We start from the raw sequence: 19,793 nt of genomic DNA, 5'->3' as shown, positions 1-19,793 counted from the left end.
GTGCTTCTATATTGGGGTTGTTTTCCTGGTTAAGGATATGGCTGTAGTGCTCTTTCCAGCGGTTTCTGACTTGCTGTTTCTATTTTAGAAGTTCGCCATTTTGTGATGATTAGGCAGCTTACCTTCTTGGTTGAGCCGTATACTTCTTTTACAGCCTAGAAGAATTTACGATAATTGTGATGCGTGTTGTACTCTTGAATCTTATTAGCCTTTTGTGACCACCAGTTATCCTTTAGTTTGGCGCAGATTTCTTCGAAGCGTGTTGATGGCTGCTTTAAAGTTGTCTACCAGCCTTGGATTGGGTGGATTTGCAGTGACTGCTTGATGTGCTCTATGCTTTTGTTCCAACAAAGTCTGTATATGAGGTTGATTTTTGTTAAACCAGTCTAGTTTAAACAAGTCTGACGGTTGTATAAGGTTATACCGCCTATACTCGGACGTCAGAGCCTCGTTTGTTTAAACAGGGTGCGCCACGTGAAGGTGAGGTTGATTTTGGGGTAAGCTAGGCTATATGTATCGCTTCACTACCCTTTGCACCCCTAGCCGGTTGAGAACCTTTTTTGACGGGGTATTGTATCGTAGGCCCTTTCAAGATGTACAAAAGCCAAGTGTTCTACGTATATTTGCTTTTCCAGAAGGTGCTGACGTATGAAAAGTTTGTCCACACAAGATCTGCCCGGTCTAAATTCACTTTGGTTCTCTCCAATTTTACGGCCAATATTTGCTGATAGTTTGGATTGTAGAATTTTACTAAACAACCTGCCCATCATACAGTTGACACTTAGTCCCCATCCAGGGTCTCTCCGATTTCCCTTTTTAAATGATATGGATGCTATATGAGACATTTTCCATTCTTGGGGTATTCTATTCTATTGATTGCTAGGCATTTATTCATTGGACCTGAAAATCTTTTTTATTTTTCATCTTATTAAGTTCTATTTTTACTTTTTCCACTGATATTTAGTTTTGTTTGATATATTTGGTTTTGGTACATGGAGCAATTTAAATATTTTTTCCGAAGAATGAGTTGCTAACCCATTGCTCCAACCCCCAGACTTTGGAGGACCAGGATTTTCTCTATTCAGTTTTAAGGCGCCAGCTCCCCCCTCTTTTACCCTCTTCCGTTTGCTACACAACGTATACCCATTGGACATCTTGCGTTGCCCAGGGGTCACGACAAGGACGTGGAAGTAGGATTTGTTTACAGGCATTTCCGGATTTACCCGGAGTTTTATTTTAACAAAAGTCTTGGCTACTTTTGTCACCTCCGTGACCTTAGTCTAGGCCATTTGACACCCTATAAAAATAATTACCTCTTATTATTTTTTCTTTAGCATTTCCATTATTTCAGGAATCTGGAGAGGACCGTACTATCATAAGAAGTAACTTAGAAGGTTTAATGGACGTAAGATCGGTGCAAAGCGATAATATTGCAGAAAATGCTTGTGGGAAGTTGAATGGTGGATGCAGTCATCTATGTTTGAGAAATCCTAATGGTTTTACATGCGCTTGTCCAACAGGTATGGATTTGCAATTACTTGAGGGGATTATTTTTTTCTTTTCTTATTGCATTAATGCTATAACGTTTTATTTTAAAATAGGTTTAGCAGTTTCTCAAATAAATCATAATGAGTGTGACCCAATCCCGAAAACATTTTTGTTGACAGCCGCTAGATATTCTATAAGTCAAATCAGCTTAGATACATCTGATACGTGGGATGTAACTCTTCCTATTCAAGATGATATGCAGAACGTTATTGATATCGACTTTCACTACAGAAAGAAGTTGATATTTTATTCCGACATAGGCAGCAATTCAATTAAAAGTTTCAGCCTTTACAACCTTTCAGACGTAAGAATAATCGTAAGTAAGAATGTATCGTCACCCGATGGTCTAACAGTTGATTGGCTAGCTAATAATATATATTGGACAAATACTGGCAATAAAGTAATAGAAGTTGCTAGGTAAATAGTACATCGTAGCAAATTACTAAATTGGAGTTGTGATTAATTATTTTTATTCAGATTGGATGGTTCAAATCGAAAAACAATAATATCTAAGGAACTGGAAGATCCTAGATCTATAGTGGTAAATCCTAAACGCGGATATTTATATTGGACCGACTGGGATCAAGCTAATCCGCGTATTGAACGTAGTAATTTAGATGGCACTAACAGAATTCCTATTGTAAAAACAGATTTGTCGTTTCCTATCGGATTAGTTATCGATTATTCAAACAGACGGCTTTATTGGATTGACGCAAAATTAAACGAAGAACGAATTGAAACTTCTGACTATGCCGGCAATAATAGAGTAACTTTACCAATTGATAAGACACATCCATTTTCATTAACCCAGGTAACATACTGACTCTGTCATTAACTAATCAGTTATATTTTAAAGAGTATTTATTTATTAGTATCAGGAATGGCTTTTCTGGACAGATTGGGATCATAAATGTATTATGAGAGCTGAAAAAATTAATGGAAATGGAAAAATTGTAATTAGGCCGATGCACGCTGCTATGGGAATAACCATGGTTTCAGAAGAACGACAAACCAGTTGGAATCCATGCGCTGTGAATAATGGTAATTGTACACATTTATGCTTCTTCAAGCATAAGGGATATGTTTGTGGCTGTCCAGATAAATACGTACTTGGATGCAAAACAAGTGAGTTAATAAATATTGACAGTACTTACTACTTCATTTTTACAGGGTGAGTCTTAAATAAGTGAAAATGTTTTCAGGGCTGGTAGATCTCGATAAAGATACATATTTTCTCTTTGCCGTTTTTCAAATAAATCTAAAATAACTGTGATATTTTAGTTTGAAAATTTTCAAATTAATTATTTTTTTCTAAAATTTTCAGAACCACTAGAATTTTTCTGTGTGTGGAGATACAGGGTGTAGAAATTTTATTTTTATTTCCATATTTTTCAAATAATTTCTGAACCAAGGTGTGTATTTGGATGAAAATTGGTGTCTGTTTTTTTTTGACATAATAAATAATTTGATTTCGATGTAAATATGACTAGTTGCAGGTGGCGCCACCTACATGTTTTTGAATTGTTTTACAGGGTAATAATTTCTCGTCCGTACACGTATTAAATTACTGACTGAAAAAATATACATTTCCGCTGTTTTTCACGAAAAAAACTTCTCTTTGTAAAATGCGTTATGAGTTGGTGGTTCTCAAAATATTTGAAAACGAAATAATCAATACATGTCACTATTGACAAAAATTAAACATGTTTACTAGATAGTTATTAGACTGAAATAATAAATCTGGAATATTTTTGTGTCAACAGAAACTGTTTTATTATAATTCTTTCTAGAAAAATTTACGATTATTTAAAAAAATAAAAAATTCTCCAATTTGAAATAATTATGTAAGATAGTCAACATAGTTTAATTTTTGTTAATGATGACATATATTGATAATTTTCATTCCAACTGTCGTGGAAAGGTTGCTCTTAGCGTAAGAAATGACGAAAATGTTTTTTTACTCATTAATTTTTAATACAGGTACGGCAAAAAAGTCATTACACTTCAAAATAGGCCTGATGTTCCAAACACCGGAAAACCGTTTTAATACTGGTGTTGGGCTGACACCGATGGCCAAATATAGGCTATCCGGTGTTGATACCGACATCGGTGTTGACACCGACACCGGTGTTCATCTCGATACCGGTTTTGACTACGACAACTGTTTTGATATCGACACCGGTATTAGGTAAATGGGTTAAAGAAGAAATAATGTTAATTAATAAGTTCAAAATAAACCTGATAATAATAATGTCGTATCGGTGCTTATTTTTATCGTTTATTAAAGCGCACCGACTTTAACTTAAAGATTTTAAATTTAAATATAATTTATTTTGCCAGACTAAGCACCAAAGTGGAAGCGTCAGATAAATAACTATAAAGCAAAAAAATTGTTTAATCAAAAACAAATAGAAAACAAAACATAAAGAAACAAAAATTCGTATAGCTGCAAAATAAACCAAAAATATTACATTAAAAAAACTAAAAAAAACAAACAAGCAGCACCATCGACATCTAAACCGACACCGGTGTTGATCTCGATATAGTTGAGATAAACATCGGTGTTGAAATAAACTCCGGTGTCGAGATAAACACCTGTGTCGGTGTTGACGCTGGTACACCGACTGAAACACCGGTGGTCATCAACCCCTAACACCGGTGTTCAAACCTCAACACCGAACAGGTCTACTTCAAAAGATTTCAAATGCATGTGAGTCATACTGACATCAAAATAAAATTTCCCGTGTCAAATTTTCATGCAAATATCCACATTTCCTCCAAATATCGGCAGTAGTACAGAAGTTACTTTGAAAAAATTGAAATTAAAATGAAATTTCTACATCCTGTATCTACTAGACGAAACATTTCAGGACATATTTGTACAAATTTTTTTACTTATTTTTTGATCTGCAGAATATTTTGTCAAAGATTCCCGAATACACCTCGGACCACCCCGTAAATACATATACCGGGTGGTGCATCGTTGTTGGAAATCGCATGAACATTTTGAACTGTCCAAATATTAGCTCCCCAGTTCGTTCTACAGCGAAATGGTACATATATTTTTTAAAGATCTGCGTATGCTGAATACTCATGTCAAATTTCAACAATTTTGAAAAAGTTGATTTAAATAATTAAGAAGAAAAACAATATCTATTTTTAAATTGAAACTGAATAGGTAAAAATGCAAAACTAGGCAAATACCAACATACCTTAAGATGCTAACCTACGATTTTATGAATGACAAATTGTATTTTCTATACGCTAGGCTTTTGCTTAATTCCAACAAGTTTTTAATTACACAATGCTGGAACACTAACCATATGGTACTATAACGCAACGTGGTAACGTAGATAACACAACAAATTACATTTGCCAATGAAAAAATTATAGGTTAGCAACTTAAGGTATTTGCCTAGTTTTGCATTGTTACCTTTCAATGTCAATTTAAAAGTAGATACAGTTTTTCTTAATTAATTAAAATCGGCTTGATCAATATTGTTCAAATTCAGCATACGCAAACTTTTAAAAACCTATTTAAAAATTTGCTGTGAATTAACAGGAGAGCCAATATTAATAAAAAGCAAATAAATATTAAGCAAAATAAATAAAGACAATGAAAGTTCGAAATTCTTTTAGTTTTAATACTGAATAATTTTCTACCATATTCAAATTCAAAGTTAAAAAAAATATTTATTTTTAAAAAAAAATGGAGAGCCACCGGATTTCTTCTGTATATGCATCGCTTTTAATGCCGTAATCATAGAGTAAAGCTGTAACCGTAGTAATATCAGAGATTAAGGAATTATATCGTGGAAAAATTGGCCGTGAACAGGCAATTCCAAAAACTTTTATAAAATATACAGAGAAATTAAATTAAAATTAAATATATAGAGGCAAAAAACCTCATACCCGTTTTTCTGGGGTCGAAATATACCACCCCTAATTATATTTGCACCTTAAATGTGGTAGACAATAATTCGTATTGAAACGAAAATAATTTCGGACTTTCATTGTCTTTATTAAGTCTGAAATTATTTTAATTGCATATTTGTACTTACTTAAAACTCACCCTGTATATAATATATCGAAGATACGAAAAATAATTTCTCTCCTATGAAGTATCAATTGGATCTCGAAGGTCTTCTATTGGACTTATCTTATCTCTCTCTTTGGTCCGTTTCCCTGAAGAGGGATTAGTGACTATGATGTTCCTGTAGCGGTTTTTATCGTATTGTGCCAGTCCGCTCTGTTTTGAGCCATGCTGACGGTTTCATGAAGGCCTTGGCCGATTAGGTCTTTAGTTTGATCAACCCATCTCTTGGGTGATCTTCCTAGTGGTCGCTTTCCCTCTACCTTTCCCTCGACTATTAGCAGCTGCAGTGAGTCCGTTCTTCTAGCAATGTGACCAATATATGTCAGAAAACATCGGTTTATTTTTTTTGAGAGGCTGAGTTGTGAGTTTAGTTCTTGGAGAACTGACTCATTCGTACGATGGGCTGTCAAGGTATACGTAGCAGACGTCTATATGCCCACATTTCAAAAGCATCTATTCGCCTGGTATCGCTTTTCTTCAGCGTCCATGTTTCCGCCCCATACGTAGCAATCGGGAAAACAAGCGAGTTCAGCAGTCTTAGTTTGGTGTTCTTAGTGATGGCTGTATCTTTCCATATCTTAGTTAATTTAGTTACGGCTGTTCTAGCCAGCGCAATTCTACGTCTTATTTCGCCTTCGCATGAGCCGCTGTTGTCGATTAGCGATCCCAGATATAAGTATTTATTAACCACCTTAAATCCAGCTATGTTTCCCACGTGAAGTTGGTTGTTGTTTTGTCGGTCCAAAATCATGACAGTAGTTTTGTTAGGATTAAGTTTTAGCCCAAATTCTGTACTAGTTTCTTGGAGACGTTGCATAATAAATTCCATTTCTTCCACACTTGATGTTATGATTAGTGTATCGTCGGCATATCTTAGATTATTGATTTTCCTTCCCCCACAGATACTCCACCTTGCCAGTTATCGAGAATATCACGCATTATGTACTCGGTATAAATATTGAACAATAGGGGTGAGAGAACACACCCTGCCTGACACCCTTCATTGCTTGAAATCTATTTGATGTGACATCATTAATTCTTATAAGTCCGTAATTATGTTGGTATAGTTGTCGGATAAGTAGAATAAGGTGATCAGGAACCCCCATTCCCTTGAGTATTTGCCAAAGTTTTTGCCACTTGACTAGATCGAAGGCCTTAGAATAGTCGATAAAACAGAGATACATTTCTATGTTGAATTCTCGCGCTTTTTCTATTAACTGTCGTACGTTCCCTATCTGTTCTCTGGTACCCTTACCAGGCATAAAGCCAGTTTGTTCTTCTGCAATCTGTGGTAGTAGATATGGCCTGAGTCTGTTGTTAATAATCTGCAGGAGAATTTTGCATGCATGAGGAATTAAAGCAATCATTCGATAGTTATTGCAGTCTGCCGGATTACCCTTTTTATATAGTGGTATATATAGCGAGCTGCACCAGTCGTCTGGCCAAATTCCCGTCTTCCAAATCAGATTGCATATGAAATGAATAACATCAATTACCGGTTGCCCTATTGACTTTAATATCTCAGCAGCTACACCATCTATACCTGGGGCTTTATTTTTTTGAGACGATTTAGGGGCGTGTTCAACTTCTGATTTAAGGATCTCCGGTTCATGTTCCGAATTGGTTGGGACGATTAATATTATTAGAAGATTCACCATCTTCGTAAAGCTTTGTGCAGTACTTTCGCCAGACTTCAGCAATACCATCCGGATCAGTAATCTTTCGACCATTTTCATCCTGTATAATTTGTGTACGTAGTTGAAACTCACGAGAGAGATATTTTACCTTATTGAATAGCTCTCTAGATTCGTTAGTTGCCGAGTGTCTTTCCAATTCTGTGCAAATCTCGTGGACGTGCGTGTTTTTATCCTGTCTACAGCTGTTTTTTATTTCTTTATTGATGTTTCTTAGTTTGTGTCTTTGTCAAATGTTGTTGATATGACTAGGTTTCTTCTTTTTTCAAGCAAATTGATCGTATTATTCGACATCCAAGTTTTGGACTTTAATTTAGTGTTTCCAGATGTGCAACTTCCTTTAACTATTTCATTTATCCAAGTCCTAGTGTCATTCCACATTTCTTGTACGTCATTTTTTAGTGTGGGCATTTTTACCGATTTCATTGTTTTCATTATTCCTTCTTTAGTAGGTACTGAATACCTTTTCGTTTTGATCAATTTCACTGCCTGTAGTTTACGATGGAACTTTGCCACTAGGATTTTATGATCTGATCCACATACCATGCCAGGTCTTGTCTTAACATTGGTAACAGATGACCGCCATCTACCGCTTATTAAGATATAGTCAATTTGATTTTTCGTTTTTTGATCGGGTGAGGTCCAAGTTGACAATCGTCTAGGGTGTTGTTTGAACATGGTATTTGTTATTGCAAGATTGTTGTCTATTGCAAATTGTATAAGTCTCTCTCCTCTGGCATTTCTGTCTCCAAGTCCGTACATTCCTATAATATTTTGTAGGTTGTTATTGTCAGCTGACTTTCCCACCTTGGAGTTGAAATCACCTAGAATGACTAGGGGTTCCTTTTTGGGTGTGGCTGATACTAGTTGTTCTATTTCTTGATAAATATCCTCAACTTGTTTGTCATCTGCGTCAGTTGTAGGCATATATACCTGAATAAGATGCATGTTAGTAGGTTTTGTACGGATGGTGACTTTAATAATGCGGTCACTAATGGTTTGGTAACTGTCCACGTATTGTACCATTCTTTTGTTAACCACAATGGCTACTCCATTCTGGCTTGCATTGTCTGAGCCCGACACGAAAATCCGATGTTCAGCAGTTGTAAAGTGTCCCTTACCTTTCCAGTGTGCTTCCGACAAACCACATATATCCATCTCTGCTGTCATCAGCTCACGCTCCAATATTTGAAGTTTCTATAGAATTATCTTATAGAAACCCCTAATTTCCTAAAAAAAAATGATATTAATAGAACAAAATTGGATAAGACCGCATGTTTAGGAGGGGAGTTAATCATCGCGACCTTACAGATCTATTGTGTGTTCCAGATGTATTTTGTGTTCAGATCTATTGTGTGTTCCAAAAAATAATTTTTCACTTTATCTAATAGTACACAAAGACTGCGGTTTTGTTCAATCTAGAATACTTATGAAATTGCTGATAACGGTATTTAATTGGCTGAAGTCAAAAACATAAAACTGCCATCTTAATTGCGATATATACAATAGATGAAGATTTTGTCATTTAAAATAAATATATTTTTTTCGTTTTTACACAAATCGGAAACAAAGAAAATATCAATGTTTTCTTTTTCTTTCGTCCCATTTAACTGAATTCATACTTCTTGAAATTTCCAAAATACAAATATTGAGTATCGAAATTATCACCACTATACAGGGTGTCCCAGAAATAAGTGCAAATATTTTAACTGGTAGTATAGTTCAACCCCAGAAACACGCTTATGAGGTTTTTTTCGTGATAATTTTTTTTTGAAAATTCGGAATTTTTTGAAAAATTTTTTGGATTTTTTTTTAATTTTTAGTTAAAAACACAATTTCTTGATAATATGGCAACATAGGTATTAGATTAAATTTACAAGAAAGAAAATCCAGAAAAGATCCAGTGGCTCTCAAAATTTTAGCAAAAAATCATTTTCTTTGGAAATTTTCAAAATAAAATAACTCCGTTATTTTGGACTTATTTGAAAAACGCCAAAGAGAAAATATGTTTCTTTTGTCGAAACCTACCACCACTTCAAATACTTGCACTTATTTCTGGGACACCCTGTATATATGAACAAAAAGAACATAAACTTAAAAAAAAACATAAAACATGACGGCGATATTAAAAAGTTACAAAAAGCCTACATATTTTCTGATATCGACTTTAAAGCTTTTTTAGGATCTTTGTGAAACTTAATGATATGTAATATTTATTATTTTTAAATAGAAATATCCTATTTTTATCTTAATATACAATTCAAATCTTCCCATGGCATTGCTACCTATGGGAATATATTTATCTAAGTTATGGGTATACAGGGTGTCCCAGGCTGCGCGTGCAGAAGTTTATAGAGAACTACAATATCTAGTTCAGAGATTTTTTGCATATCATTGTTTTGCAACGTGATTTTTCGATTATAAATATTTTTAATATGGCGGCACTTTCATCCTAACCGGAAGTTGACAGCAACTTTCTTACTTTAAATGGGTGCCCCTGTTTTTTATTATATCTATTTATACACACATAATTAAATTCTCTGTAAAATTTTATGAATTTTGATATTAAACACTCTATACCTAATATTAATTGTTATTGAGAAAAAAAAAATAATTTAAGTTTTTGGACGAAAAAAACTGCCTGATCAAGTCAAGTTTCGTGATTACCACATCCACTGTGACGTAAAGAGAAGACATGTGACTATCTATTACAAAAATGAAATTGTTCGAATGTCATATAATAATGGCGGTAGCTGTCATGGAATTGAACTGTTAAAAAATTATCATATATCATTTTTTTCAAATGGAAACACCCTTTTTTATTTCACTAGTGAAAAGATTTTTCAACTCGTTACTTTTGTTTTTTAAATATAAAATATCGTAATATTTGAGGGGTGGTTTTACCCCCTTGAAACTGGAATTTCAAAAAATCCCTTCTTATCGAACCTCTACACCCTATAGTCAACCTGTATGCCAAAATTGAGCTTCTTACGTTGAGTGGTTTAGCAGGATCGTGATTAATCAGTGAGCCACTTAAGGATTTTATATATTAGTATAGATTTGAGCGGCGTTTTCACCCTCTTGGAATTTGAGATTCGAGAAATCCCTCGTTATCGAACCTCTACACCCCACAGTCAATCCGTTTGCCAAAAATCAGCTTTAAACGTCAAGCACTTTAAGCAGAATCGTGATTACACAATGGCCATATTTTATGAAACACCTTGTATAAATTTTTGAAAAGTCTTTACATATGTAAAACAACAAAATAAAATATACGTGTTTAAGAGTTTTTCCGAAAAACCCACCGCTTTTTAAATAAAAAATATTCTAATATTTGAGGGGTGGTTTCAGCCCCTTAGAATTCGAGTTTCGAAAAATCCCTTCTTATCGAACCTCTACACCCTAAAGTCAATCCGTTTTCCAAAAATCAGCTTTACGTCAAGCGCTTTAAGCAGGATCGTGATTAATCAATGGCCAGATTTTTCAAAACACCCGGTATATATTTTTAAAAAATCTTAAAATATGTAAAAAAGAAAATAAAATATACGTGTTTAAGCGTTTTTTCGGAAACTTGACCGGTTTTTATATAAAAAATATTATAATATTCCACCCCCCTTTTTACCCTCTTAGGGGATGAATTTTAAAAAATCCTTTCTTATCTCACGTAAACATCATAAAAGGAACCCCTGTGCAAGATTTCAGTTTTCTAGGGTTAAGGGTTTAGTCTGGGCGTTGATGAGTCAGTGATGAATGAATTAGGACTCTTACAGATTTATATACAGGGTGTCCCAGAAATAAGTGCAAATATTTTAACTGGTAGTATAGTTCAACCCCAGAAACACGCCTATGAGGTTTTTTTGCGAAAAAAAATGTTGAAAATTTAAAATTTTTCTTGGCATTTTCCACGAAATTTGAAAAAACTTTTTAGTGCCACTTGTTTATTCACCTGAGATTTCCCTATGGTGTATCTAAACCTTGCAGTGTTGCAACCTCCTATGTTATCCACATTCTACATAGTTCGGCGGAACATAGTTCTACATTTATAAATTCATAGACAAATTTATACTCAAAAAATTAGGAATGTTAAATTTAATCTTTTATTAGTGCTCATTATTAATAATTATAGAAAAAAAAACACATTAATTATTTTTAGTACTTACCCTTTCAATGAAAACTTAACAAAAACCACCGAAAATTAACTAAAATATTACGTTTATGACGCTTACGAAAATCTTTGTTATGCTGCAAAATAACTTTATTTTGGAATAAATTTAATAAATTGATTCATATTATTTACAATCAGGTCACAAAAAGGAATTCCTAAAATGTTTATCGTAATTTAGAATTCAATTCAAGAAATTTACAAAACAGCCTAACGAATAATCGATTCATTTTTGTTTTGTTTGTTTTTTTTTCATGTTTCTCTGTTTTATTTGAACCACTGTTTTACAAAACACCTTGAAAAGCGCACATTACTTTGAATACCTTTCTGAATGAATAAATGTTGAGAATTATTGTCTCTTATCGCCACTTTACGAACTACTTTCAATCTAAGAAAATACATGTTTCACTCAACAATTATTGACAACGTATTTTGTTTTTTCGCTATTTTTTCGATGTATTTCGACAATTCCATCGACAGCCTAACCGTCAGCCAAGGACTGCCGCATGTGAACTGGTCCTTTCAGTCGCCGGTCGCCGCGCCGTCGTGGCGGGCTTGCGTCAGACGACGATGTTAAGCAACGTTGCCGTAGTTACAACAATTTCAAATTCAAGAAATTCGAAGCAATCAAATTCGTATTAAATTTTAAAAATAAAACAGAGAAACATGAAAGGAAATAAACAAAACAAAAATTAATTGATTATTCGTCGGGCTGTTTTCGATGTATTGAATTCTGAATTACGATAAACATTTTAGAAATTTCTTTTTTGTGACCTTATCAATAACCAATTCATTTGTGTTTTGTTTGTTTCCTTTCATGTTTTTCAGTTTTATTTTTAAAATTTAATAAGAATTTGATTGCTTCGAGGAAAGAATATCTTAATACCCTAGAAGTCTCGTCTCGCTTCAAAATCTGACCTGTCGATGGGGCCTCGCTTTGACGAGCGAGGCCACAACTTCGTGGGGCCTCGCTATTTTACTCGGAATTGAACGAATAGACGCGCGGCGTTGCCTTGTTTTGTCTGTACTTTCTTGAATAGTTTTAAATTATAGTTTTAAATATTATCTATTGCTATAATCAGTCTTTCCGTTCTCCGCACTCCGCAGTTTACATATAATATTATCTTATATAATTCCCGTGTTACAGTTTTGGTTACCGTACTCCTCCGAAACGGCTTAACCAATTTTGATGAAATTTTATATGTATATTCAGTAGGTCTGAGAATAGGTAGTTATATATTTTTTATACCCTTAAGTGATAAGGGTAGTCCACCCCCATTTTTTTATTTTGTGAAAAAAAAATATTTTTTATTTTTTTTTTTTGGCATTAAAAAATACAAACAACACTAAATTTTCACCGTTCTACCTTCATCCATTATTTTTTAATATGGGTTGTTTTTTTAATTTTTTGTTACCATCTCCGAAACGGCTTGACCGATTTTGATAAAATTTTATATGTATATTCAGTACGTCTAAGAATAGGTTGTTATCTATTTTTATACCCTTAACTGATAAGGGTAGCCGAGAGGGTAGCCCCCTCTTTATTTTTTCGTTTTTGAAAAGAAAAAAATGTTTTTATTTTTTTATTTGGCATTAAGAAATACAAACAACCCTAAATTTTCACCGTTGTGCTATCATCCCCTATTTTTAATAGGGGTTGTTTTTTTTATTTTTTTTTTTGCCATCTCCGAAACGGCTTGGCCGATTTTGATGAAATTTTATTATGTATATTGAGTAGGTCTGAAAATAGTTTATTATCTATTTTTTATACCCTTAAGTGATAAGGGTAGCCCACCCCCATTTTTTTTATTTTTTGAAAAAAAAAATATTGAAATTTTTTTTATTTGGCATTAAAAAATACAAACAACCCTAAATTTTCACCGTTCTACCATCATCCCCTATTTTTTAATAGGGGTTGTTTTTTTAAGTATTTTGTTACCATCTCCGAAACGGCTTAACCGATTTTGATAAAATTTTATATGTATATTCAGTACGTCTAAGAATGGGTTGTTATCTATTCTTATACCCTTAAGTGATAAGGGTATTCCCATTTTTTTATATTTTTATATTTATACCCTTAAGGGATAAGGGTATTCCCATTTTTTTATATTTTGAAAAAATATATATTTTTATTTTTTTATTTTGCATTAGAAAATACAAAGAACTCAAAATTTTCACCGTTCTGCCTTCATCCCCCTATTTTTTAATAGGGGTTGTTTTATTTAATTTTTTGTTAGCATCCCCGAAACGGCTTGACCGATTTTGATAAAATTTTATGTGTATATTCAGTACGTCTAAGAATAGGTTGTTATCTATTTTTTATACCCTTATGTGGTAGGGGTAGCCGAGAGGGTAGCCCACCCTCATTTTTTATTTTTTGAAAAGAAAAAAATGTTTTTATTTTTTAGTTGGCATTATTTTTTTTATTTTTTATTTCGACGGTTGTTTTTTTTTTAATTTTTTGTTACCATCTCCGAAACGGCTAGACCGATTTTGATAAAATTTTATATGTATATTCAGTAGGTCTGGTTTGGTTTGGTTTGGTCACAACCTATTCCCAGGTTGTTATCTATTTTTTATACAACTAAATGATAAGAGTGGTCCACCCCAACTTTTTTTTATTTTTTAGACATTTTTTTTTTATTTTAATTGTTTTATAGGGAGTGCTTATTTTTTAGGGGGTGCATGTCCAAAATTTTCTTCTGGGTACTCACTTTCATCAGTTAAGGGACCTTTGTACAAAATTGCATACTCCTAGTCCTAGAACGGATTTTACAAAATTATACAAATTTTTACCCTTAGTTTTATCCCCTTAAGGAATGAATTATTCAATTACGCTACATAATAAACCTCTGTGCAAACTCTGAACAGAATTTATTGTTCCAGAACGTTCAACCCCTCATTTCACACCCGTAGAGGGCGAATTTCCAAAAATTGCTTCTTAGTGCTAAATTTTGTTAAATAAGGGAAGTGTGCAAAATTTATACTTCTAAAACCTTTTTTAACAAATTGTTGTACAAATTTTCATCCCTGATTTTTTAGGGGATGCATGCCTAAAATTCGCTTCTGTGTACTCACTTTCATCATTTAAGGGACCTCTGAACAGAATTTCATACTCCTAGTCCTAGAACGGATTTTACTTAAAAAATTATACAAATTTTCACCCCTAGTTTTAGCCCCTTAAGGAATGAATTCCAAAAATCGCTCTAATTATTCAATTACGCTACATAAGGAACCTCTGTGCAAATTTTCATATTCCTTCAACAGAATTGTTTCAGAACGTTCACCTCTCATTTCACACCCTTAGAGGACGAATTTCCAAAAAGCGCTACTTAGTGCTAAATTACGTTACATAAGGAACGTCTGTGCAGAATTTCATACTTCTAAAACCGATTGTAACAAACTTTTATACAAATTTTCATCCCTTATTTCTAGGGGATGAATGTCAAAAATTAGCTTCTAGGTACTTACTTTCGTCACTTAAGGAAACTCTGTACAAAATGTCATACTCCTAGAACTAATATTTTTTTACAAAATTTCACCCCCCAGTTTTACTACCCTTAGGCTATACATTTCCAAAAATCGCTTATCAATGTTCAAATGCGCCACATCTGTGCGAAAGTTCATACTCCTAGTAGGTACAGATTTTTTTTGTATAATTACACCCCTTTATCTAATTACACCCCCTTATGGGTCGAATTTTAAAAAATTACTTAGTAGTGCTCATCTTAGAGAAAGAATTAATATTCTCCGTATTTACTCCAGTTTCCTAATACTGGCACAGATAACACATAATCATACTAGTTAATTTTTTATTGGAATGGAAGTAATTTTTATTAAAAGGTACAAAAAAATTAAAAATCTAAAATTTTATTTTCATAGCTACGTTTTTATAGCCTTAGGATGCCTCATGTACTAACGAATACGAAATATATAATCAATACATATTTCTTTAAATATCGAGAAATAAAATATGTTTTGGCAACACCGTACGAAATATCGCCGCGCGTAGTCCTCAAAATTTAAAATATTAGCATTTTCAGGCTTCGATTATGTTCAAAAGCGCCACCGTGTGACAAATCACTAAAGCTTCCACACGAGAGTTCTTAAAACTATAATATTCTTTGCTTCGAATGTCTTGAATTTGAAATTGTTGAAACTACGGCAACCTCGCATGACGCAAGCTCGACACGGCGGCGCGACAAAGGAGCAGTTACCAGTGATGCGCCGCTCTCTTGGCCGACGGCCGACGCGACGGTTGGGCTGTCCATGGAATTGTTAAAATACATAGAAAAATTAGCGAAAAAACAAAATACGTATTTAAAATTGTTGAGTGAAACATGTATTTTCTTAGATTGAAAGTAGTTCGGAAAGTGGCGGTAAGAGACAATAATTCTCAACATTTATTCATTCAGGAAGGTATTCAAAGTAATGTGTGCTTTTCAAGGTGTTTTGTAAATCAGTGGTTCAAATTGCGATGAGGCCTATATGAAAATGATGTGTTAAAAACGGGGACTGTTATTTTAGTAGTTATTATAATAGCATGTACAAGTAAAGCAGCACAGTGAAGTGTATTTTAGTTAAGTGTATACCGAAAAAGAGAACTGTCACAGTTACATCGATCTGTCATAAGTATCTTTGGTATTAATGTTGGGTAAGTTTTTTAATTTAACTTTTTTAACACATTTTTTAACACATTATTAAACATTTAACTTTTAATTTATTTTATGTAATAATATCACAATCTTAAAAATGTAATGCATCTCTGCAAACTCCTCAGGTGTTGTGATCTTATGACTTACTTTTATCATATACTTTCTTGTCCCTATGGCAACACAGTGCGTCGAATTAACTCAAATCCGGGCTTGATCCGGGTAATTGGATGTAGTTGGCGATATCTGCCGGCGGTTTTCAAAATGTTGCGATTATTTTTTTAAATTTTCAAAGTTAAATAACTCGGTTATTTTCAATTTATTTTAAAAATGGTAAAGAGAAAATATGTTTATTTTGACCAGATCTACCACCCCTTAAAATATCTGCACTCATTTCTGGGACACCCTGTATATAGATTTAGTTTTAAAACGTATATTTTTCTTGATTTTATCTAGCTTCTTTTGACATTAAGAGTGAAACAATCAGGCAATTTATTTCCTTCTTTCAGAAAAATAATTATTTGAACTTGCTATAGTATAAATACTGCCTGCCCCCCTTAAGAGTTTAAAAAGTATATTTATATAAATATATTTCGTATTTTCGCTCTTTCGTGATATCTTAATAGTTGACTAGTTGATATTATTAATAATATACTGTATGATCGAAAAAAACGGGGCAATGTTTGCTTGGAAATAATGATCGTTGACATACTGCTTTGTGAACAAAGTGTCACAGTATGACATGGCTAGATCTATTGTTTTACATCACTTGACTTTAAAAGTAATTTAAGGCAACGGCCTAGCTACGTTGAAACACCGGTTCCCATTAGAACACCGAAGTTAAGCGACGTAAGGCGATACTAGTGGATGGAAGGGTGACCGGTTCGAAACTCTGTATCGTGCTGTTGTCCAAAAAAAAAAGGCAAAAGTGTAAAATCTATTGACACACACTGCTCATTTACGCCGCACAGTGGGGTATTTGACACAGATAGTTGATCGAAATTTTTTTATGTAGACTTTATATAAATTATTGCTATTTTCAATTAAAGAGGAAATAATATGAACAAAATAAAGGATAATTCGTCGATTCTAAAAAAAAGAAAGAAAAATCACTGTTCCAGTGTTTCCACGGTCAATGCCACTAATGCCAGTAGTAATATCGCAACTAAAACTACTAATGCTACGCCTGATCCGCGAGCAATGCCCATATCACTAAAGTCGCTACTAATGCCAAATTGTGCTATACTGCTAATGGCACTAATGCGATCGCTTTGTACACAACAATGCCATCGCGGTTTACACCTCGCATTAGTATATCACTGATTGGCAAATTAGAGGAAACCAAGAATGTTTTTCTCATTTTATCAGAAAAGTCGCAAAAAGTCGCAGTATTTTATTTTACTGTATGAAAGCCCAATGTTTACTAAGTAAAACGTATATAGACAATATGCTGAATTCTTCGAAATGCGCAACTAAATCTCTAAGTAATAATAAAAATGTCACGAATTTAATCAAATTTTCTAAACGCCTAACTTTTAGTTGCAAAAAAAATCGTTAGTATATAGAATATCAAAATAAATAATACTGTTGCGGACCCGTACCGTGTGAACTCGGCCTTAGACTTCAGGCGCCTGCTATGACTCATACGCCCATCGACGTTCGAAGAACGAATAAGAATTTACTAGACAAGTCTGCACTGTCTGTTTCTCTCGTATATAAGCCGATGACCGAAACCTGAAGGGGATAGAGATAAATAACCGATCGACGCGTACAGTTACAATCGCCGCGCTAATTCAAAATAAATTTCTGTTAGATAATAATTAGATAAATTGTAAATAAGTTCTTTAAGTTTTCTTTTAATCGTTATTGTTTGTTAATTAGTGTTAAATAAATAGTGTTTAAATAAATTGTGACTTTCTATCCACACGGAACCGACGAAAAACGTAACAATTGGTGTCAAGTGTGGCGTGTGTGATAGACTAGAAAAATAAAAAGACTAACAATGGCTCCGAAGAAATTGTTGAAAGACTTGAAAGTGTCCGAATTAAATGCATACTGGAAGAGAGGGAATGCGAGACAGATGGAAAGAAAAGCATTCTGCAAGCCAGACTGAGAGACGTTTTGATTGAAGAAGGTGAGGATCCTGACACCTTTTGCTTTGAGCTGGAAGGTGACCTTGACTCGTCCTTACAAAAATTAGAAGACAATTTGAATAATAAAATCAGTGATAAAATTATGGAAAATTCCCAGGATTTGCAAGAAACTTTAAATGATAAAATGAATATTTTAGAAGATAAGATCGCAGAAAATTCTAAAGACATACAGGCCAGCTTCAATAATAAAATATTGAATTTAGAACAAAGTTTATACAACAAGATAACAGAAAACTCCAAGGAATTAGAAGAAAAGATAATAGATACACAAGACAAAATAGCACAGATTGAGGACGATGTTAACAGAAAAATCGAAATTTTAAAAGAAGAAATAGCGAAGTCAAATTCACCAAAATGTCAAGAAACATCGGAGGGACCGAAACTAGTCGAAAATAGGTATGCCTCAAAATCAGTTATAAAACCTCCACAGTTTGACGGAAAAACCGCTTGGGCCAATTATTTTTGCCAGTTTGAGGCCGCTGCGAGAGCGAACGGATGGACAATCGCTGAAAAGGCTACCGCTTTGACTGTCGCACTGCGAGGAGATGCGACTGATATCCTGCAGACACTGTCACCATCGGAACAGGGAGATTATCAGCAATTGGTACGACATTTAGAAATGAGGTACGGCCAAGCTCATTTGGAACATGTCTATCATTCCCAGCTAAAAAATCGCATTCAAAAGTCAAATGAGTCTCTGCAGGAGTTTGAAGCCGACGTAGCCCGCCTCGTTACCCTGCTATGCCCGAAAATGTTATGGAGCGCTTAACAGTACAGGCTTTTATTGATGGTTTACGTGACAACGAGACAAGGCAAACACTTCTTTTAGCTCATCCAACGCATTTGGGAGATGCCCTAGCACGTGCCCTGGAATTTGAGGCCGCGAAAGAATGCTCTAGGTCTCTAGGATTTGTACGGGCTGTTGAGGAGAGTTCCGACGATTCCAAAGTGGAAAGGATTGTGCGGAAAGTACTGGATCAGTATATGAGCAAGAAGGGGGGACCGATTCACTGTTGGAATTGCGGACAGATGGGAAATCGTTGCAAAGAAGAGAAAGAAGTGAAAGTCTTAAGGACGACTGTGGTTGGTGATAGTTGACAAACCGAAGATCTTGCAAATGACCAAATCAGTGATCCAGAGTTGGGCTTGGTGATTAACTGGAAAAACGCGGACCAGAGACCAACGTGGGAGGAAGTTTGCAGATATTCGCGGAACGTGAAGTCGTACTGGTCCCAGTGGAATTCCTTGGTAATAGATGATGGGTTACTCCGCCGTGTGATTGAGAGGCCAGAGGGGCAAGAAGAGAGAAGGCAGATCGTCATTCCAAAGAAGAGGGTCCCGGAGGTCTTGGAGGAAGTTCACAATGGAACCAGCAGTGGACATCTTGGTGTTACCAAGACACTTGGCAAGCTGCGAGAACGGTTCTATTGGGTGAACTGCAAAGAAGACTTGAGGGCTTGGTGCAAGAAATGTGACGTTTGCGCTGCT

General features: G+C 34.4%; 1 protein-coding gene across 1 annotated transcript in view; it reads left to right on the top strand.

Annotated features, from left to right (window-relative positions):
- The window catches only part of LOC115875329 (low-density lipoprotein receptor-related protein 4), a 169,859-nt gene that overhangs the window by 111,685 nt on the left and 38,381 nt on the right, over positions 1 to 19,793 (top strand). The window contains exons 18-21 of the mRNA XM_030890751.1: positions 1,352 to 1,520; positions 1,602 to 1,965; positions 2,026 to 2,359; positions 2,421 to 2,673. Coding sequence (XP_030746611.1) covers positions 1,352 to 1,520; positions 1,602 to 1,965; positions 2,026 to 2,359; positions 2,421 to 2,673 — 1,120 coding nt within the window. The remainder of the gene's footprint in view (positions 1 to 1,351; positions 1,521 to 1,601; positions 1,966 to 2,025; positions 2,360 to 2,420; positions 2,674 to 19,793) is intronic.

The sequence above is a fragment of the Sitophilus oryzae genome, unplaced genomic scaffold (genome assembly GCF_002938485.1).
Source record: "Sitophilus oryzae breed Bouriz unplaced genomic scaffold, Soryzae_2.0 scaffold_1373_pilon_pilon, whole genome shotgun sequence".
NCBI lineage: Eukaryota > Metazoa > Arthropoda > Insecta > Coleoptera > Curculionidae > Sitophilus > Sitophilus oryzae.
This window is presented reverse-complemented; position numbering and strand designations above follow the sequence as displayed.